The sequence below is a fragment of the Corvus moneduloides genome, chromosome 32 (assembly GCF_009650955.1).
Source record: "Corvus moneduloides isolate bCorMon1 chromosome 32, bCorMon1.pri, whole genome shotgun sequence".
NCBI lineage: Eukaryota > Metazoa > Chordata > Aves > Passeriformes > Corvidae > Corvus > Corvus moneduloides.
In genome coordinates, this window is record NC_045507.1 from 972,888 (window position 1) to 990,515 (window position 17,628).

The 17,628-nt window shown below is 58.8% G+C and overlaps 1 protein-coding gene and 2 long non-coding RNA genes across 7 annotated transcripts in view; 2 read left to right on the forward strand and 1 right to left on the reverse strand.

The window, feature by feature from the left end:
- Window positions 1-16,187, reverse strand: part of VAV1 (vav guanine nucleotide exchange factor 1) — a 33,065-nt gene extending 16,878 nt beyond the window's left edge. The window contains exons 1-9 of one of the 4 annotated variants that reach the window (XM_032094509.1): window positions 15,440-16,187; window positions 12,509-12,745; window positions 10,935-11,051; window positions 10,768-10,826; window positions 9,221-9,286; window positions 8,707-8,815; window positions 8,492-8,581; window positions 6,508-6,576; window positions 3,266-3,372 (exon numbers count right to left, since the gene is read on the reverse strand). In XM_032094509.1, coding sequence (XP_031950400.1) covers window positions 3,266-3,372; window positions 6,508-6,576; window positions 8,492-8,581; window positions 8,707-8,815; window positions 9,221-9,286; window positions 10,768-10,826; window positions 10,935-11,051; window positions 12,509-12,712 — 821 coding nt within the window. In that variant the 5' untranslated portion in view covers window positions 12,713-12,745; window positions 15,440-16,187. Of the gene's footprint in view, window positions 1-3,265; window positions 3,373-6,507; window positions 6,577-8,491; window positions 8,582-8,706; window positions 8,816-9,220; window positions 9,287-10,767; window positions 10,827-10,934; window positions 11,052-12,508; window positions 12,832-15,439 lie in introns of all 4 variants that reach the window. The other 3 variants (XM_032094508.1, XM_032094507.1, XM_032094510.1) reach the window with 3 other exon arrangements.
- LOC116437124 lies at window positions 13,556-13,846 on the forward strand. Its single transcript, XR_004237183.1, has 3 exons — window positions 13,556-13,710; window positions 13,742-13,753; window positions 13,784-13,846. It is a non-coding gene; the product is annotated as an uncharacterized LOC116437124 (long non-coding RNA).
- An 814-nt stretch (window positions 16,188-17,001) lies between the features above and the next one.
- On the forward strand, window positions 17,002-17,534 carry LOC116437114. Of its 2 annotated transcripts, none has more exons than XR_004237168.1 (3): window positions 17,002-17,021; window positions 17,306-17,368; window positions 17,430-17,534. It is a non-coding gene; the product is annotated as an uncharacterized LOC116437114 (long non-coding RNA). The 2 variants fall into 2 exon arrangements; XR_004237167.1 differs by having other exon boundaries at window positions 17,006-17,021; window positions 17,153-17,368.
- The last annotated feature ends 94 nt before the right edge of the window (window positions 17,535-17,628 follow it).

The following is a 17,628-nucleotide window of genomic DNA, read 5'->3' on the forward strand; positions in this document are numbered from 1 at the left end:
CCCCAAATCCACTCAAAATCCACCCCAAATCCACCCAAAATCCATCTAAATCCAACCAAATTCACAGAAATCCACCCAAAATTGACCTAAATCCACCCAAAATCCACTTGGCTGCCATAGCAGCCGTAGAAGAGGAACCTGGGATGGACACCCCAAATCCACCCGAAATCCACTCAAAATCCACACCAAATCCACCCAAAATCCATCTAAATCCAACCAAATTCACAATAATCCACCCAAAATTGGCAGAAATCCAGCCAAAATTGACCCCAAATCCACCCAAAATCCACCTGGCTGCAGTAGCGGCCGTAGAAGAGGAACCTGGGATGGACACCCCAAATCCACCCGAAATCCACCCAAAATCCACTCAAAATCCACCCAAAATCCATCTAAATCCAACCAAATTCACAGAAATCCACCCAAAATTGACCTAAATCCACCCAAAATCCACCTGGCTGCAGTAGTGGCCGTTGAGTAGGAACCTGGGATGGACACCCCAAATCCACTCAAAATCCACCCCAAATCCACCCAAAATCCATCTAAATCCAACCAAATTCACAGAAATCCACCCAAAATTGACCTAAATCCACCCAAAATTGACCTAAATCCACCCAAAATCCACCTGGCTGCCATAGCGGCTGTAGAAGAGGAACCTGGGATGGACACCCCAAATCCACCCGAAATCCACCCCAAATCCACCCCAAATCCACCCCAAATCCATCCAAATCCAACCAAATTCACAGAAATCCACCCAAAATTGGCAGAAATCCACCCAAAATTGACCTAAATCCACCCAAAATCCACCTGGCTGCAGTAGCGGTTGTAGAAGAGGAACCTGGGATGGACACCCCAAATCCACCCGAAATCCACTCAAAATCCACACCAAATCCACCCCAAATCCATCTAAATCCAACCAAATTCACAGAAATCCACCCAAAATTGACCTAAATCCACCCAAAATTGACCTAAATCCACCCAAAATCCACCTGGCTGCCATAGCGGCTGTAGAAGAGGAACCTGGGATGGACACCCCAAATCCACCCGAAATCCACCCAAAATCCACTCAAAATCCCCAATAACCCCCCAGGACCCCCCAGTTCCCCCCCAAAATCCCCAATAACCCCCCCAGGACCCCCCAAATCCCCAAATTCCCTCCCAAATCCTCCCAAAATCCCCAATAACCCCCCAGAACCCTCCCCCAAATCCCCCAATTCCCCCCCAAATCCTCCCAAAATCGCCAATAACCCCCCAGGACCCCCCCATATCCCCCCAATTCCCACCCAGGACCCCCAAACCCCCAGGACCCTCCCCCAAATCCCCCAATTCCACCCAAATCCCCTCAAAATCCCCAATAACCCCCCAGAACCCTCCCCCAAATCCCCCAATTCCCCCCCAAATCCCCCCAGTTCCCCCCCAGGACCCCCCAAATCCCCCCCAAATCCTCCCAAAATCCCCAATAACCCCCCAGAACCCTCCCCCAAATCCCCCAATTCCCCCCCAAATCCCCCCAATTCCCCCCCTGGGCCCACCCCAAATCCCCAAGGACACCCACAAATTCCCCCAATTCCTGCCCAGAACCCCTCCCAAATCCCCCCAGGACCCCCCCCCCCCCCAATCCCCCAATTCCCCCCCCAAATCCTCCCAAAATCCCCAATAACCCCCCCAGGAACCTCCCCAAATCCCCCAATTCCCCCCAAAATCCTCCCCCCAAATCCCCAATAACCCCCCAGGACCCCCCAAATCCCCCAATTCCCACCCAGGACCCCCAAACCCCCAGGACCCCCCCCCTCCAAATCCCCCAATCCCCAAATCCCCCCAAATCCCCCCAATTCCCGCCCAGAACCCCTCCCAAATCCCCCCAGGACCCCCCAATTCCCTCCCAAATCCCCCCAAAATCCCCAATAACCCCCCCAGGACCCCCCCCAAAATCCCCCCTAATTCCCCCCCAAATCCCCCCAATTCCCACCCAGGACCCCCCAAATCCACCCCAAATCCCCACTAACTCCTCCAGGATCCCCCCAAATCCCCCAATCCCCCCCCCAATCCCCCCAATTCCCACCCAGGACCCCCCAAATCCCCCCCAGATTCCCTCAAAATCCCCAATAAACCCCCCAGGACCCCCCCACATCCCCCAATTCCCCCCCCCCGATCCCCCCAAATGCCCCCAGGACCCCCCAATTCCCCCCCAAATCCCCCAAAAATCCTCAATAAACCCCCAGGACTCCCCCCAAATTCCCCCTAAATCCCCCTTAAACCCCCTTAAATCCCCCCCAGACCCCCCAAAACCCCTCTCCCCATCCCCACCAGGACACCCCAAATCCACCCCCGCCCCCAATCCCCTCAAACCTCCCCCAAATCCCCCCTAAGACGCCCCAAAATCCCCTCAAAATCCCCAATAACCCCCCAGGACCCCCCAAATCCCCCCCAAAATCCCCAATAACCCCTCCAGGACCCCCCCAAATCCCCCAATCCCCCCCCAAATCCCCCCAATTCCCACCCAGGACCCCCCAGATCCCCCCCAAATCCCCAATAACTCCCCCAGGATCCCCTCAAATCCCCCAATTCCCCCCCAAATCCCCCTAATTCCCACCCAGGACCCCCCAAATCCCCCCCAGATTCCCTCAAAATCCCCAATAAACCCCGCAGGACCCCACAAATCCCCAATAAACCCCCCAGGACCCCCCCAAATCCCCCAATTCCCCCCCAAATCCCCCCCAAATCCCCAATAAACCCCCCCCAGGACCCCCCCAAATCCCCCCAATTCCCACCCAGAACCCCTCCCAAATCCCCCCAGGACCCCCCAAATCCCCCCCAAATCCCCAATAAACCCCCAGGACCCCCCAAAATCCCCTCAAAATCCCCAATAACCCCCCCAGGACCCCCCCAAATCCCCCAATTCCCCCCCAAATCCCCCCAATTCCCACCCAGGACCCCCCAGATCCCCCCCAAATCCCCAATAACCCCCCCAGGACCCCCCAAATTCCCTCAAAATCCCCAATAAACCCCACAGGACCCCCCAAATCCCCCCTGGGACCCCCCAAAAACCCCCCCAAATCCCCAATAAACCCCCCTGGGACCCCCCAAATCCCCCCTGGGACCCCCCAAAATCCCCCCCAAATCCCCAATAAACCCCCCAGGACCCCCCAAATCCCCTCTGGGACCCCCCAAAACCCCCCCCAAATCCCCAATAAACCCCCCAGGACCCCCCAAATCCCCTCTGGGACCCCCCAAAATCCCCCCCAGGACCCCCAAGCTCCCCCCGTACCTCTCCTTGTACTGCAGGAACAGGGGGGGCAGCGCGCGCCCCCCGCCGCCCCCCCCCAGCGCCCCCCGCAGCTCCCCCAGGAAGCGCCGGTGCAGCTCCAGCAGCTCCTGCGAACTGGGGTTACTGGGAGCACTGGGAGTGTGGGGAGGGGGGGGACTGGGAGCACTGGGAGCGCTGGGAAGGGGCGGAGGGAACCCTAAATTGGGGTTACTGGGAGCACTGGGAGCGCTGGGAGGGGGGCGGGGGGAACCCCAAACTGGGGTTACTGGGAGCGCTGGGAGTGTGGGGAGGGGGGGACTGGGAGCACTGGGAGCACTGGGAAGGGGCGGGGGGAACCCCAAACTGGGGTTACTGGGAGCACTAGGAGCACTGGGAGCGCTGGGAGGGGGGCGGGGGGAACCCCAAACTGGGGTTACTGGGAGCGCTGGGAGTGTGGGGAGGGGGGGACTGGGAGCACTGGGAGCACTGGGAAGGGGCGGGGGGAACCCCAAACTGGGGTTACTGGGAGCACTAGGAGCACTGGGAGCGCTGGGAGGGGGGCGGGGGGAACCCCAAACTGGGGTTACTGGGAGCGCTGGGAGTGTGGGGAGGGGGGGACTGGGAGCACTGGGAGCACTGGGAAGGGGCGGGGGGAACCCCAAACTGGGGTTACTGGGAGCGCTGGGAGCGCTGGGAGCGCTGGGAGTGTGGGGAGGGGGGGGACTGGGAGCACTGGGAGCGCTGCGGGGGGCGGGGGGAACCCCAAACTGGGGTTACTGGGAGCACTGGGAGCGCTGGGAGTGTGGAGAGGGTGGGACTGGGAGCACTGGGAGCACTGGGAAGGGGCGACGGGAACCCCAAACTGGGGTTAGTGAGGGGGGGCGTTACTGGGAGCACTGGGAGCGCTGGGAGGGGGTAGTGGGAGCACTGGGGAGGTACTGGGAGTACTGGGAGGGGGCACTGGGAGAACTGCGGAGCCGGGGGGACAGCCCCAAATTGGGGTTACTGGGAGCACTGGAAGCGCTGGGGGGGGGGGGTACTGGGAGTGCTTGAGGGGTTACTGGCAGAACTCGGGGGGGGGGGTACTGGGAGCACTGGGAGTGCTGGGGGGGACTGGGCAGGGTTACTGGTGTTACTGGTCAGTGTCACTGGTGTCCCCACATCACTGGTGTTACTGGTCAGTGTCACTGGTGTCACTGGTGTCCCCATGTCCCCGTGCCCCAGTGTCACTGTCACCTCCATGTCACTGGTGTTACTGGTCAGTGGCACTGGTGTCACTGGTGTTACTGGTCAGTGTTACTGGTCAGTGTTACTGGTGTTACTGGTCAGTGTCACTGGTGTCACTGGTGTCCCCATGTCTCCGTGCCCCAGTGTCACTGTCACCTCCACGTCACTGGTGTTACTGGTCAGTGGCACTGGTGTTACTGATCAGTGTTACTGGTGTTACTGGTGTTACTGGTCAGTGTTACTGGTGGTGTTACTGGTGTTACTGATCAGTGTTACTGGTGTTACTGGTGTTACTGGTCAGTGTCACTGGTGTCGCTGGTGTTACTGGTCAGTGTCACTGGTGTCCCCACGTCACTGGTGTTACTGGTCAGTGGCACTGGTGTTACTGATCAGTGTTACTGGTGTTACTGGTGTTACTGGTCAGTGTTACTGGTGTTACTGGTTGGTGTCACTGGTGTCACTGGTGTCCCCATGTCCCCGTGCCCCAGTGTCACTGTCACCTCCACGTCACTGGTGTTACTGGTCAGTGGCACTGGTGTTACTGATCAGTGTTACTGGTGTTACTGGTGTTACTGGTCAGTGTCACTGGTGTCACTGGTGTTACTGGTCAGTGGCACTGGTGTCCCCACGTCACTGGTGTTACTGGTCAGTGGCACTGGTGTTACTGATCAGTGTTACTGGTGTTACTGGTGTTACTGGTGTTACTGGTCAGTGTCACTGGTGTCACTGGTGTTACTGGTCAGCGTTACTGGTCAGTGTCACTGGTGTCCCCACGTCACTGGTGTTACTGGTCAGTGTTACTGGTGTTACTGGTCAGTGTCAGTGGTGTCCCCGCATCACTGGTGTTACTGGTCAGTGTCACTGGTGTCACTGGTGTCCCCATGTCCCCATGTCCTGGTGTCACTGGTGTCCCCACGTCACTGGTGTTACTGGTCAGTGGCACTGGTGTCCCCACGTCACTGGTGTTACTGGTCAGTGTTACTGGTGTTACTGGTGTTACTGGTCAGTGTCATTGATGTCACTGGTGTCCCCATGTCCCTCTGTGCCCCGGTGTCACTGTCACCTCCATGTCACTGGTGTTACTGGTCAGTGGCACTGGTGTTACTGATCAGTGTTACTGGTGTTACTGGTGTTACTGGTCAGTGTTACTGGTGTTACTGGTTGGTGTCACTGGTGTCACTGGTGTCCCCATGTCCCCGTGCCCCAGTGTCACTGTCACCTCCACATCACTGGTGTTACTGGTCAATGTCACTGGTGTTACTGATCAGTGTTACTGGTGTTACTGGTTGGTGTCACTGGTGTCACTGGTGTCCCCATGTCCCCGTGCCCCGGTGTCACTGTCACCTCCATGTCACTGGTGTTACTGGTCGGTGTTACTGGTCAGTGTTACTGGTGTAACTGGTCAGTGTCACTGGTGTCACTGGTGTCACTGGTGTCCCCACGTCACTGGTGTTACTGGTCAGTGGCACTGGTGTTACTGGTGTCCCCATGTCCCCGTGCCCCGGCGTCACTGTCACCTCCACGTCACTGGTGTTACTGGTCAGTGTCACTGGTGTCCCCACGTCACTGGTGTTACTGGTCAGTGGCACTGGTGTTACTGATCAGTGTTACTGGTGTTACTGGTGTTACTGGTCAGTGTCACTGGTGTCACTGGTGTCCCCATGTCCCCGTGCCCCGGCGTCACTGTCACCTCCACGTCACTGGTGTTACTGGTCAGTGTCACTGGTGTCCCCACGTCACTGGTGTTACTGGTCAGTGTTACTGGTGTTACTGATCAGTATTACTGGTGTTACTGGTGTTACTGGTCAGTGTCACTGGTGTCGCTGGTGTCCCCGTGTCCCCGTGCCCCGGTGTCACTGTCACCTCCATGTCACTGGTGTTACTGGTCAGTGTCACTGGTGTCCCCACGTCACTGGTGTTACTGGTCAGTGGCACTGGTGTTACTGATCAGTGTTACTGGTGTTACTGGTGTTACTGGTCAGTGTCACTGGTGTCGCTGGTGTCCCCGTGTCCCCGTGCCCCGGTGTCACTGTCACCTCCACGTTGATGAAGATGCTCTCCATGTCCCGCGGGCTCAGGAAGTGCCGCAGTGGCCGCAGGAAGTGCTGGGGACACCAGGGGACACCGGCCCTTACTGGGAGCACTGGGAGCGCTGGGAGGCCCCGCGCGGCCACCTCTGTCCCCAATGTCCCTCTGTGTCCCCGTGACCCAAGCCGCCCAATGATGTCCCCAATGTCCCCCGAGTCCTTCTGTGTCCCCATGTCCCCCATGATCCAATGTCCCCAAATGTCCCCAATGTCCCCAAATGTCCCCAACGCCCCAACGCCCCCAATGTCCCCAATGTCCCAAAATGTCGCAAAATGTCCCCAAATGTCCCCAAATGTCCCCAATGTCCCAAAATGTCGCCAGTGTCACCAATGTCCCCAATATCCCCAAAGTCCTTAAATGTCCCCAATGTCCTGAAATGTCCTGAAATGTCCCCAATATCCCCAATGTCCCCAAAATGTCCTCAATATCCCCAATGTCCTGAAATGTCCTGAAATGTCCCCAATATCCCCAATGTCCCCAAAATGTCCCCAATATCCCCAATGTCCTGAAATGTCCTGAAATGTCCCCAGTGTCCCCAATTCTCCAAATGTCCCCAATGCCCCCAAATGTCCCCAAATGACCCCAATGGCCCCAATGGCCCCAAAATCCCTGATTCTCCCAATGTCCCCAAATGTCCCCAACGTCCCCAATGTCCCCAACATCCCCAATTCTCCCAATGTCCCCAATGCCCCAAAATGTCCCCAAATGTCCCCAGTGTCCCCACCTGACATATGGACTCCAGGGTCTCCATGTACCTCATGTCCCCAATCCCCCTGATGTCCCAAATGCCCCCAAATGTCCCAAATCCCCCCAATGTCCCCAATCCCTCCAATGTCCCTGATGTCCCCATTGCTCCCAAATGTCCCCATTGCCCCCAATGTCCCCACTGTCCCCCAATCCCCCCAAATGCCCCCAAATGCCCCCAAATGTCCCCACCTGGCAGATGGACTCCAGGGTCTCCGTGTACCCCATGCACCCAATGTTCCCAATGTCCCCAGTGTCCCCAATGTCCCCCATGTCCCCCAAGTCCCCAAAGCCCCCAAATGCCCCCAAATGGCCCCAAATGTCCCCAATGCCCCCCAATGCCCCCAAATACCCCCAAATGTCCCCAAATGTCCCCAGTGTCTCCACCTGGCAGATGGACTCCAGGGTCTCCATATAACCAATTCCCCCAGTGTCCCCAGTGTCCCCAGTGTCCCCCATTTCCCCCATGTCCCCAATGTCCCCAATGTTCCCCATGCCCCCAAATGCCCCCAAATGTCCCCAAATGTCCCCACCTGGCAGATGGACTCCAGGTTCTCCGTGTACCCCATTGCCCCCAATGTTCCCAATGTTCCCAATGTCCCCCATGTCCCCAAATGTCCCCCAAGTCCCAAATGCCCCCAAATCCCCTCAAATGTCCCCGATGTCGCCACCTGGCAGAGGGACTCCAGGATCTCCATGTACCCCACGTCCCCAATGTTCCCAATGTCCCCAGTGTCCCCATGTCCCCAATGTCCCCCATGTCCCCCATGCCCCCAAATACCCCCCAAATGTCCCCAAATGTCCCCACCTGGCAGATGGACTCCAGGGTCTCCGTGTACCCCATTGCCCCCAATGTTCCCAATGTCCCCCATGTCCCCCATGTCCCACATGTCCCCAAATGTCCCCAAATACCCCCAAATGTCCCCACCTGACAGATGGACTCCAGGGTCTCCATGTACCCCATTGCCCCCAATGTTCCCAATGTCCCCCATGTCCCCCAAATGTCCCCAAATGTCCCCAAATGTCCCCAGATGTCCCCACCTGGCAGATGGACTCCAGGATCTCCATGTACCCCATGCCCCCAATGTTCCCCATGTCCCCAGTGTCCCCCATGCCCCCAAATGTCCCCAATGTCCCCCATGCCCCCAAATACCCCCAAATGTCCCCAAATGTCCCCACTGTCCCCACCTGGCAGATGGACTCCAGGGTCTCCGTGTACCTCTCCTCCGTCTGCCGCAGCTCCTGGAGGCAGCAGAGCCGCCGGTCCACTCCCCCCTTCTGCGGGGACACGGGGACACCGGGGACAATCACGGCGATGGCCGGGGGGGTTGACACGGGTGTCCGGGGGAAGGGGGACACAGGTGTCCAGGGGGTGTCCCAGCCCCCTGTGGGGTCACACCCACCGTGGCTGGGGGGCGCTCGACCCTCATCAGGTCCTCGTAGATGTCGTCACCGTCATCCCCTTCGGCCTCGACGCAGTCGTAGAGGTCATCGTCCTCCTCGGCCGTGTCACTGCGTGGTGGGGACAGCTCAGGACACCCCCTCGGACACCTCTCGGACATGCCCGGAACCCCCCAAACCCCCTGGAGCTCCCCCAAACCCCCCGGGGGCCTCTGATTGTCCCCAGATCCCATGGGGGCCCCTTAATGTCGCCAGATAATTCCCAGTGCTGCCCCAGTACCCCCCCTCAAACCTCCAGGACTGCTCTGAGGTGCCCCCAGTACCTCCCAGTAGCTCCCAGTACATCCCAGTACCCCTTGGCATCCCAATCCCCCCTTAATAAGCCCCAAGATCCCCCAATGTCCCCAAATGTCCCCAAATGTCCCTTATTGTCCCAAATTGCCCCCCTTAAAGCCCCCTGGACCCCCTGAGGTGGCCCCAGACCCCCCCAGTACCTCCCAGTACCCCCCCACTCACTCGATGAGGTCGGAGAGGCCGCTGTAAACGTCATCGTCCCCAACGCTGTCCTCGGACGGGAACGGCCTGGGGGAGACATGGCCGGACACCACTGACCCTCAGGGACTGGACACCAGGGACTGGACACCACTGACCCTTGGGGACTGGACATTGGCGACCCTCAGGGACCAGACACCAGGGACTGGACACCACTGACCCTCGGGGACTGGACACTGGGGACCCTCAGGGACCAGACACCAGGGACTGGACACCACTGACCCTTGGGTACTGGACATTGGGGACCCTCACGGACCAGACACCAGGGACCGGACACCACTGACCCTCGGGGACTGGACACTGGGGACCCTCAGGGACCGGACACCAGGGACCAGACACCACTGACCCTCGGGGACTGGACACTGGGGACCCTCAGGGACCGGACACCAGGGACCGGACACCACTGACCCTCGGGGACTGGACACTGGGGACCCTCAGGGACCAGACACCAGGGACCGGACACCACTGACCCTCGGGGACTGGACACTGGGGACCCTCAGGGACCGGACACCAGGGACCGGACACCACTGACCCTCGGGGACTGGACACTGGGGACCCTCAGGGACCGGACACCAGGGACTGGACGCCATTGACCCTCAGGGACTGGACACTGGGGACCCTCAGGGACCGGACACCAGGGACTGGACACCACTGACCCTCGGGGACTGGACATCAGGGACCCTGAGGGACTGGACACCAGGGACTGGACACTGGGGACCCTCGGGGACTGGACACCAGGGACCCTCAGGGACTGGACACCAGGGACTGGACACTGGGGACCCTCGGGGACTGGACACTGGGGACCCTCAGGGACCGGACACCAGGGACTGGACGCCACTGACCCTCGAGGACTGGACACTGGGGACCCTCAGGGACCGGACACCAGGGACTGGACACCACTGACCCTCGGGGACTGGACACCAGGGACTGGACACCACTGACCCTCGGGGACTGGACATCAGGGACCCTGAGGGACTGGACACCAGGGACTGGACACTGGGGACCCTCGGGGACTGGACACCAGGGACCCTCAGGGACTGGACATCAGGGACCCTGAGGGACTGGACACCAGGGACTGGACATGACTGACCCTCGGGGACTGGACATTGGGGACCCTCAGGGACCGGACATCAGAGACCCTCAGGGACTGGACATTAGGGACTAGACTTTGGGGGACTGGGCCTCAGGACTGGACACCTGGGTCCCTTGAGAACTGGACATCAGGGTACCTTGGGGACTGGACATCTGAGACCTTTAGGGAGGGGATACCTGGGACCCTCAGGGACTGGACACCAGGACTGGACATCTGGGACCCTCAGGGACTGGACACCTAGATCCCTTAGGGACTGGAGAGTGGGGGCTCTTAGGAACAGAACACCTGGGACCCTCAGGGACTGGATGCCAGGACTGGACACCTGGGACCCTTGGGAACTGGACACCTGGGACCCTTGGGAACTGGACACCAGGGTCCCTCCTGGAGGGGACCGGACACCTGAGTCCTGCCCACTCACGTGAATCCTTTGCTCTGTGCAATCGGGGTCCAGGAGAGCGTCGAGAGCGTCTCAATCACCTGGGGACAGACGGGTGATATTGAGGGGGGAAGGGGTGTGACCCAGAGCCCTGGGTCCCACCCCGCCAGGACAGTTGGACAGTTGGACAGTTGGACCCCTGACCCCACCTTGCCGAAGTCCTGGACATCGAAGAGGTCGAAGGCGCCGAAGAGCCGGTGCTTGGGCAGCCCGAATTTGTCGGCGCAGGCGGTCAGGAAGGTGCGGATGTTCCTCAGGCACAGGAACTGCGGTGGCACCATCGCCAGTGTCACCGTCACCGGTGTCACCATCACCAGTGCCACCCATCATCCCCCCCAGTGTCACCCTTGTTGTCACTGCCACCCCCATTGTCACCGTCGCCATCAACACCTTCATCTCTCCACAGTTACGACCACCGTTGTCACCACTGGTGACACTGGCACCACCATCATCTCTGTCACCAATGCTGTCATTGTCAGCCCCATCAACACGGCGATTGTCCCTGTCCCTGTCACCCCCTTGGCATCATCGTCACCATCATCACCACACTTGTCACTGTCACCTTCGTCACCATCACCTCCTTGGCACCATCATCACCACCATCACCATGATTGTCATTGTCACCAACACTGTCATTGTCACCGTGACCTCCTTGGCACCATCATCACCATCACTGTGATTGGCACTGTCACCAACACCACCACTGTCACCATCAATGTCACCATCACATTGTCATCACCCTCGTTCTCATCAGCCCTGTCATTGTCAATGTCACTTTCACCAACAATCCCAATGTCACCATCAACCCTGTTGCCATCAACCTTATTCACACCAACTCTGTCATTGTCACCATCAATGTCACTGTCACCAGCAACCCCAATGCCACCATCATCATCCCCATTGTCCCCATCATCATCATTTCCCCATCACCCTCATTCACACCAACTGTCATTGTCACCATCAATGTCACTGTCACCAGCAACCCCAATGCCACCATCATCATCCCCATTGTCCCCATCATCATCATTTCCCCATCACCCTCATTCACACCAACTCTGTCATTGTCACCATCAATGTCACTGTCACCAGCAACCCCAATGCCACCGTCAACGTCCCCATTGTCTCCATCCCCATTGTCCCCATGACTGTCATCACTCCTTTACCCTCAGTCACACCAACCCTGTCATTGTCACCATCAATGTCACCGTTGTCTCCATCCCCATTGTCCCCATGATTGTCATTGTCCCATCACCCTCAGTCACACCAGCCCTGACATTGTCACCACCAGTGTCCTCATCATCGTCATTCCCATTGTCCCCATCATCATCACTCCTTTACCCTCAGTCACACCAGCCCTGTCATTGTCACCATCAACGTCCCCATTGTCTCCATCCCCATTGTCCCCATGATTGTCATCACTCCTTTACCCTCAGTCACACCAACCCTGTCATTGTCACCATCAACGTCCCCATTTTCACCATCCCCATTGTCCCCATGATTGTCATTGCCCCTTTACCCTCAGTCACACCAACCCTGTCATTGTCACCATCAATGTCCCCATTGTCTCCATTCCCACTGTCCCCGTCATCGCCACCACCCTCACCCACACCCATCATTGTCACCGTCGTCTCCATCCCCAGCCCCCGTTGTCACCGTCATTGTCACATCCCCCGCCTCATCCCTCCCTGGGCCAACCACCCCCTGTCCCCACCTTGGCTCTCACCTGTGACATCTGGGGTCGAGGACAGATGTCCCGGGAGGGGACAGCGCGGGGCAGGAGGGCGTTGAGGAGGTGGCACAGCAGGACCCCGTCCCGTAGTGCCTGTGCCAGGTCCCACACCTGTCCCCCCGGGCTGCTGGCCCGGTGTCCGGCGGGCAGGACGCGTGCGGCCACCAGCCAGTGAGCACATTGCCGCCACACCTCCATGGGGACACGGGGATGAGCTGGTGGAGATGGGTCCTGGCAGGATGAATTCCAATGGAGAAGCCAATGGAGGTGGGTCCTGGAAGGATAAACTTCTATGGAGGAGCCAGTGCAGGTGGGTCCTGTGGGGTGAATTTCAATGGAGGTGGGTCCTGGCAGGATAAACTTCTATGGAGGAGCCAGTGCAGGTGGGTCCTGGCAGGATAAATTTCAGTGGAGGTGGGTCCTGGCAGGATAAAATTCTATGGAGGAGCTGATGGAGGTGGGTCCTGGCAGGATAAACTTCTATGGAGGAGTCAGTGCAGGTGGGTCCTGCAGGGTGAATTTCAATGGAGTTGGGTCCTGGCAGGATAAACTTCTATGGAGGAGCCAGTGCAGGTGGGTCCTGTGGGGTGAATTTCAATGGAGTTGGGCCCTGGCAGGATAAATTTCAATGGAGTTGGGTCCTGGCAGGATAAACTTCTATGGAGGAGCTGATGGAGGTGCCTCCTGTGGGGTGAATTTCAATGGTGGTGGGCCCTGGCAGGATAAATTTCAATGGAGGTGGGTCCTGGCAGGATAAACTTCTGTGGAGGAGCTGATGGAGGTGGGTCCTGTGGGGTGAATTTCAATGGAGTTGGGTCCTGGCAGGATAAACTTCTATGGAGGAGCCAGTGCAGGTGGCTCCTGTGGGGTGAATTTCAATGGAGTTGGGCCCTGGCAGGATAAATTTCAATGGAGGTGGGTCCTGGCAGGATAAACTTCTATGGAGGAGCTGATGGAGGTGGCTCCTGTGGGGTGAATTTCAATGGTGGTGGGCCCTGGCAGGATAAATTTCAATGGAGTTGGGTCCTGGCAGGATAAACTTCTATGGAGGAGCCAGCGCAGGTGGATCCTGCAGGGTGAATTTCAATGGAGGTGGGTCCTGGCAGGATAAACTTCTATGGAGGAGCCAGTGGAGGTGGGTCCTGTGGGGTGAATTTCAATGGAGGTGGGTCCTGGCAGGATAAATTTCAGTGGAGGTGGGTCCTGTGGGGATAAACTTCTGTGGAGGAGCTGATGGAGGTGGGTCCTGTGGGGTGAATTTCAATGGAGTTGGGTCCTGGCAGGATAAACTTCTATGGAGGAGCCAGTGCAGGTGGGTCCTGTGGGGTGAATTTCAATGGAGTTGGGCCCTGGCAGGATAAATTTCAATGGAGTTGGGTCCTGGCAGGATAAACTTCTATGGAGGAGCCAGTGGAGGTGGGTCCTGTGGGGTGAATTTCAATGGAGGTGGGTCCTGGCAGGATAAATTTCAATGGAGGTGAGTCCTGGCAGGATAAACTTCTGTGGAGGAGCTGATGGAGGTGGGTCCTGTGGGGTGAATTTCAATGGAGGTGGGTCCTGGCAGGATAAATTTCAATGGAGCTGGGTCCTGGCAGGATAAACTTCTGTGGAGGAGCTGATGGAGGTGGGTCCTGTGGGGTGAATTTCAATGGAGGTGGGTCCTGGCAGGATAAATTTCAATGGAGGTGGGTCCTGGCAGGATGAATTTCTATGGAGGAGCCAGTGCAGGTGGCTCCTGTGGGGTGAATTTTAATGGAGGTGGGTCCTGGCAGGATGAATTTCTATGGAGGTGGGTCCTGGCAGGGTGAATTTCTATGGAGGAGCCAGTGCAGGTGGGTCCTGTGGGGTGAATTTCAATGGAGGTGGGCCCTGGCAGGATAAACTTCTATGGAGTTGGGTCCTGGCAGGATAAACTTCTGTGGAGGAGCTGATGGAGGTGGGTCCTGTGGGGTGAATTTCAATGGAGTTGGGCCCTGGCAGGATAAATTTCAATGGAGGTGGGTCCTGGCAGGATAAACTTCTATGGAGGAGCTGATGGAGGTGGGTCCTGTGGGGTGAATTTCAATGGAGTTGGGCCCTGGCAGGACAAATTTCAATGGAGTTGGGTCCTGGCAGGATAAACTTCTATGGAGGAGCCAGTGCAGGTGGCTCCTGTGGGGTGAATTTCAATGGAGTTGGGCCCTGGCAGGATAAACTTCTATGGAGGAGCCAGTGCAGGTGGCTCCTGTGGGGTGAATTTCAATGGAGTTGGGCCCTGGCAGGATAAACTTCTATGGAGGAGCTGATGGAGGTGGGTCCTGCAGGGTGAATTTCAATGGAGTTGGGTCCTGGCAGGATAAATTTCAATGGAGTTGGGTCCTGGCAGGATAAACTTCTACAGAGGAGCTGATGGAGGTGGGTCCTGCAGGGTGAATTTCAATGGAGTTGGGTCCTGGCAGGATAAACTTCTATGGAGGAGCCAGTGCAGGTGAATCCTGTGGGGTGAATTTCAATGGTGGTGGGCCCTGGCAGGATAAATTTCAATGGAGGTGGGTCCTGGCAGGATAAACTTTTGTGGAGGAGTTGATGGAGATGGGATAAACTTTGAAGGAGGAGCCAATGGAAGAGGGTCCTGGCAGGGTAAACCTCTACAGAGGAGCCAATGGAGATGGGACCTGGTTGAACAAGTTCTGGGAAGAAGGTGATGGAGGTGGGATCCAGGTGTGACCACTCCTGTGGAGATGTTGATAGGGACGAGGTTCAGGTGGGATCAGGGGGGTGGGTCCTGGCAGGATAAACCTTTATGGAGGAGTTGATGGAAGAGGGTCCTGGTGGGATCAGCAAGGAGCTGATGGAGATGGGATCCCAGTGGAGGTGAGATCCTGGTGCAGGTGTGATCCCAGTGCCACCACTCCCGAGCAGAAGCAGCAGCAGGTGAGGACCTACCTTGTATCCAGTGAGGAGCCTCTGAATGACCACTGGATGACCACTGGGTGACCACTGGATGACCTCTGGATGACCCCTAGAGCCTCCAACTCCTTCTGGGGCAGATCCCACGGCACAGGGGGTCCCTTCCCCCCAGGAAGGGGAGGAACCGGAGGTGCTGGGGCCCCGTGGGGCCACCGCCGGTGACAAGTGGCAGATGTCGGTCTCCGTCCCACCGCCACGTCCGGATGATGCCGATGGGCTCCTTCTCCTGGTTCACCCCACGGCTGGGGAGGGTCCAGTGGCCTGGGGGACCCTCCCAGGGTGGTCAGCGCTGGTGGCAAGGCCCAGCCGGGCCTGGGGGGTGGCAGAAGGTGGCACAGGGGACAACGGAGGTGTCGCGCCTGCGCCCCGGGGGTGGCGCGGGGGACAATGGGAACTGGGCCGTGGCTCCCGGGTGCCTTCCGGGGACCTTCCTGTCACAGCAGCGGCTCCGGGGAGGAGCTGCCACCATGGGGGGCCCCCGGTGGTGGGGACAAGGGGGACCATGGGGGGACCATGGGGACATGTGGGGGATCCGGGCGTCTGGGGCCTGGAGCTGCAGTGAGGTCCCAGGAGGGGTCCAGGTGGCTGGACATGGTGACCCAGGGTGGACAAGGAGGGGTCCAGGAGGTCTGGACATGGAGACCCAGGAGGGGTCTAGGTGGTCTGGACATGGTGACCCAGGGTGGACAAGGAGGGGTCCAGGGGGTCTGGACACGGTGACCCAGGGTGGACAAGGAGGGATCCAGGTGGCTGGACATGGTGACCCAGGGTGGTCAAGGAGGGATCCAGGGGGTCTGGACATGGTGACCCAGGGTGGACAAGGAGGGGTCCAGGGGGTCTGGACATGGAGACCCAGGAGGGGTCTAGGTGGTCTGGACATGGTGACCCAGGGTGGACAAGGAGGGATCCAGGTGGCTGGACATGGTGACCCAGGGTGGACAAGGAGGGGTCCAGGGGGTCTGGACATGGTGACCCAGGGTGGACAAGGAGGGGTCCAGGGGGTCTGGACACGGTGACCCAGGGTGGTCAAGGAGGGATCCAGGGGGTCTGGACATGGTGACCCAGGGTGGACAAGGAGGGGTCCAGGTGGTCTGGACATGGTGACCCAGGGTGGTCAAGGAGGGATCCAGGGGGTCTGGACATGGTGACCCAGGGTAGTCAAGGAGGGGTCCAGGTGATCTGGACATGGTGACCCAGAGTGGTCCAGTAGGGGTCCAGGTGTCCAGGACCTGTTGGGGGTCTCAGGAAAGATCCAGGTGCTGGGATCTCAAAGAAGACCCTGGTATCCAGGACCTGCCAAGGGTCCAGTGATCGCCGAGGTCCAGGACGATCCAGGTGTCCAAGACCTACCAGAAGTCCAGGAGATGACCCAGGTGTCCAAGTCCTACCAGGAGTCCAGGAGGTGTCTCAGGTGTCCCGGTTCTTTCAGGGGTCAAGGAGGGACCTGGATTTTGGTCAAAGAGGGGACCCAGATGTCCAGGTTCAGGGGGGACCACATGTCCTGGTCCAGGAGGACCCAGATGTCCAAGTGCTACCAGGAGTCCAGGAGGTGACCCAGGTGTCCAGGACCTGTTGGGGGTCTCAGGGGGGGACCCAGGTGTTGGGGTTCTACCATGGGTTTGGAGTTGACCCAGGTCCAGCAGGGATCAAGGTGTCTGAGTCCTACCAAGTGTCCAGGAAGGGAGCCAGGTGTCCAGGGCCAGGTGGAACCAGGTGTCCAGGACCTGTTGGGGGTCTCAGGGTGGACCCAGGTGTCCAGATCCAGGGAGGACCGAGTGGCCAGGTCCTACCAGGGGTCCTGGAGAGGACCCAGGACCTGTTTGGGGTCTCAGGGGGACCCAGGTGTCCAGGTCCTACCAGGGTTCCAGGGGGGACTCAGGTCCTGAGATCCAGGAGGTGACCCCGGTGTCCAGGGCCTGGTGGAACGAGATGTCCAGGACCAGTCAGGGGTCTCAGGGGGACCCAGGTGTCCAGGTCCTTTCAGGGGTCCAGGTGGGCCCCAGGTGTCCAGGTCCTTTCAGGGGTCCAGGGGGGACTCAGGTGCTGAGATCCAGGAGGTGACCCCGGTGTCCAGGTCCTTTCAGGGGTCCAGGTGGGCCCCAGGTGTCCAGGTCCTTTCAGGGGTCCAGGTGGGCCCCAGGTGTCCAGGTCCTACCAGGGCTCCC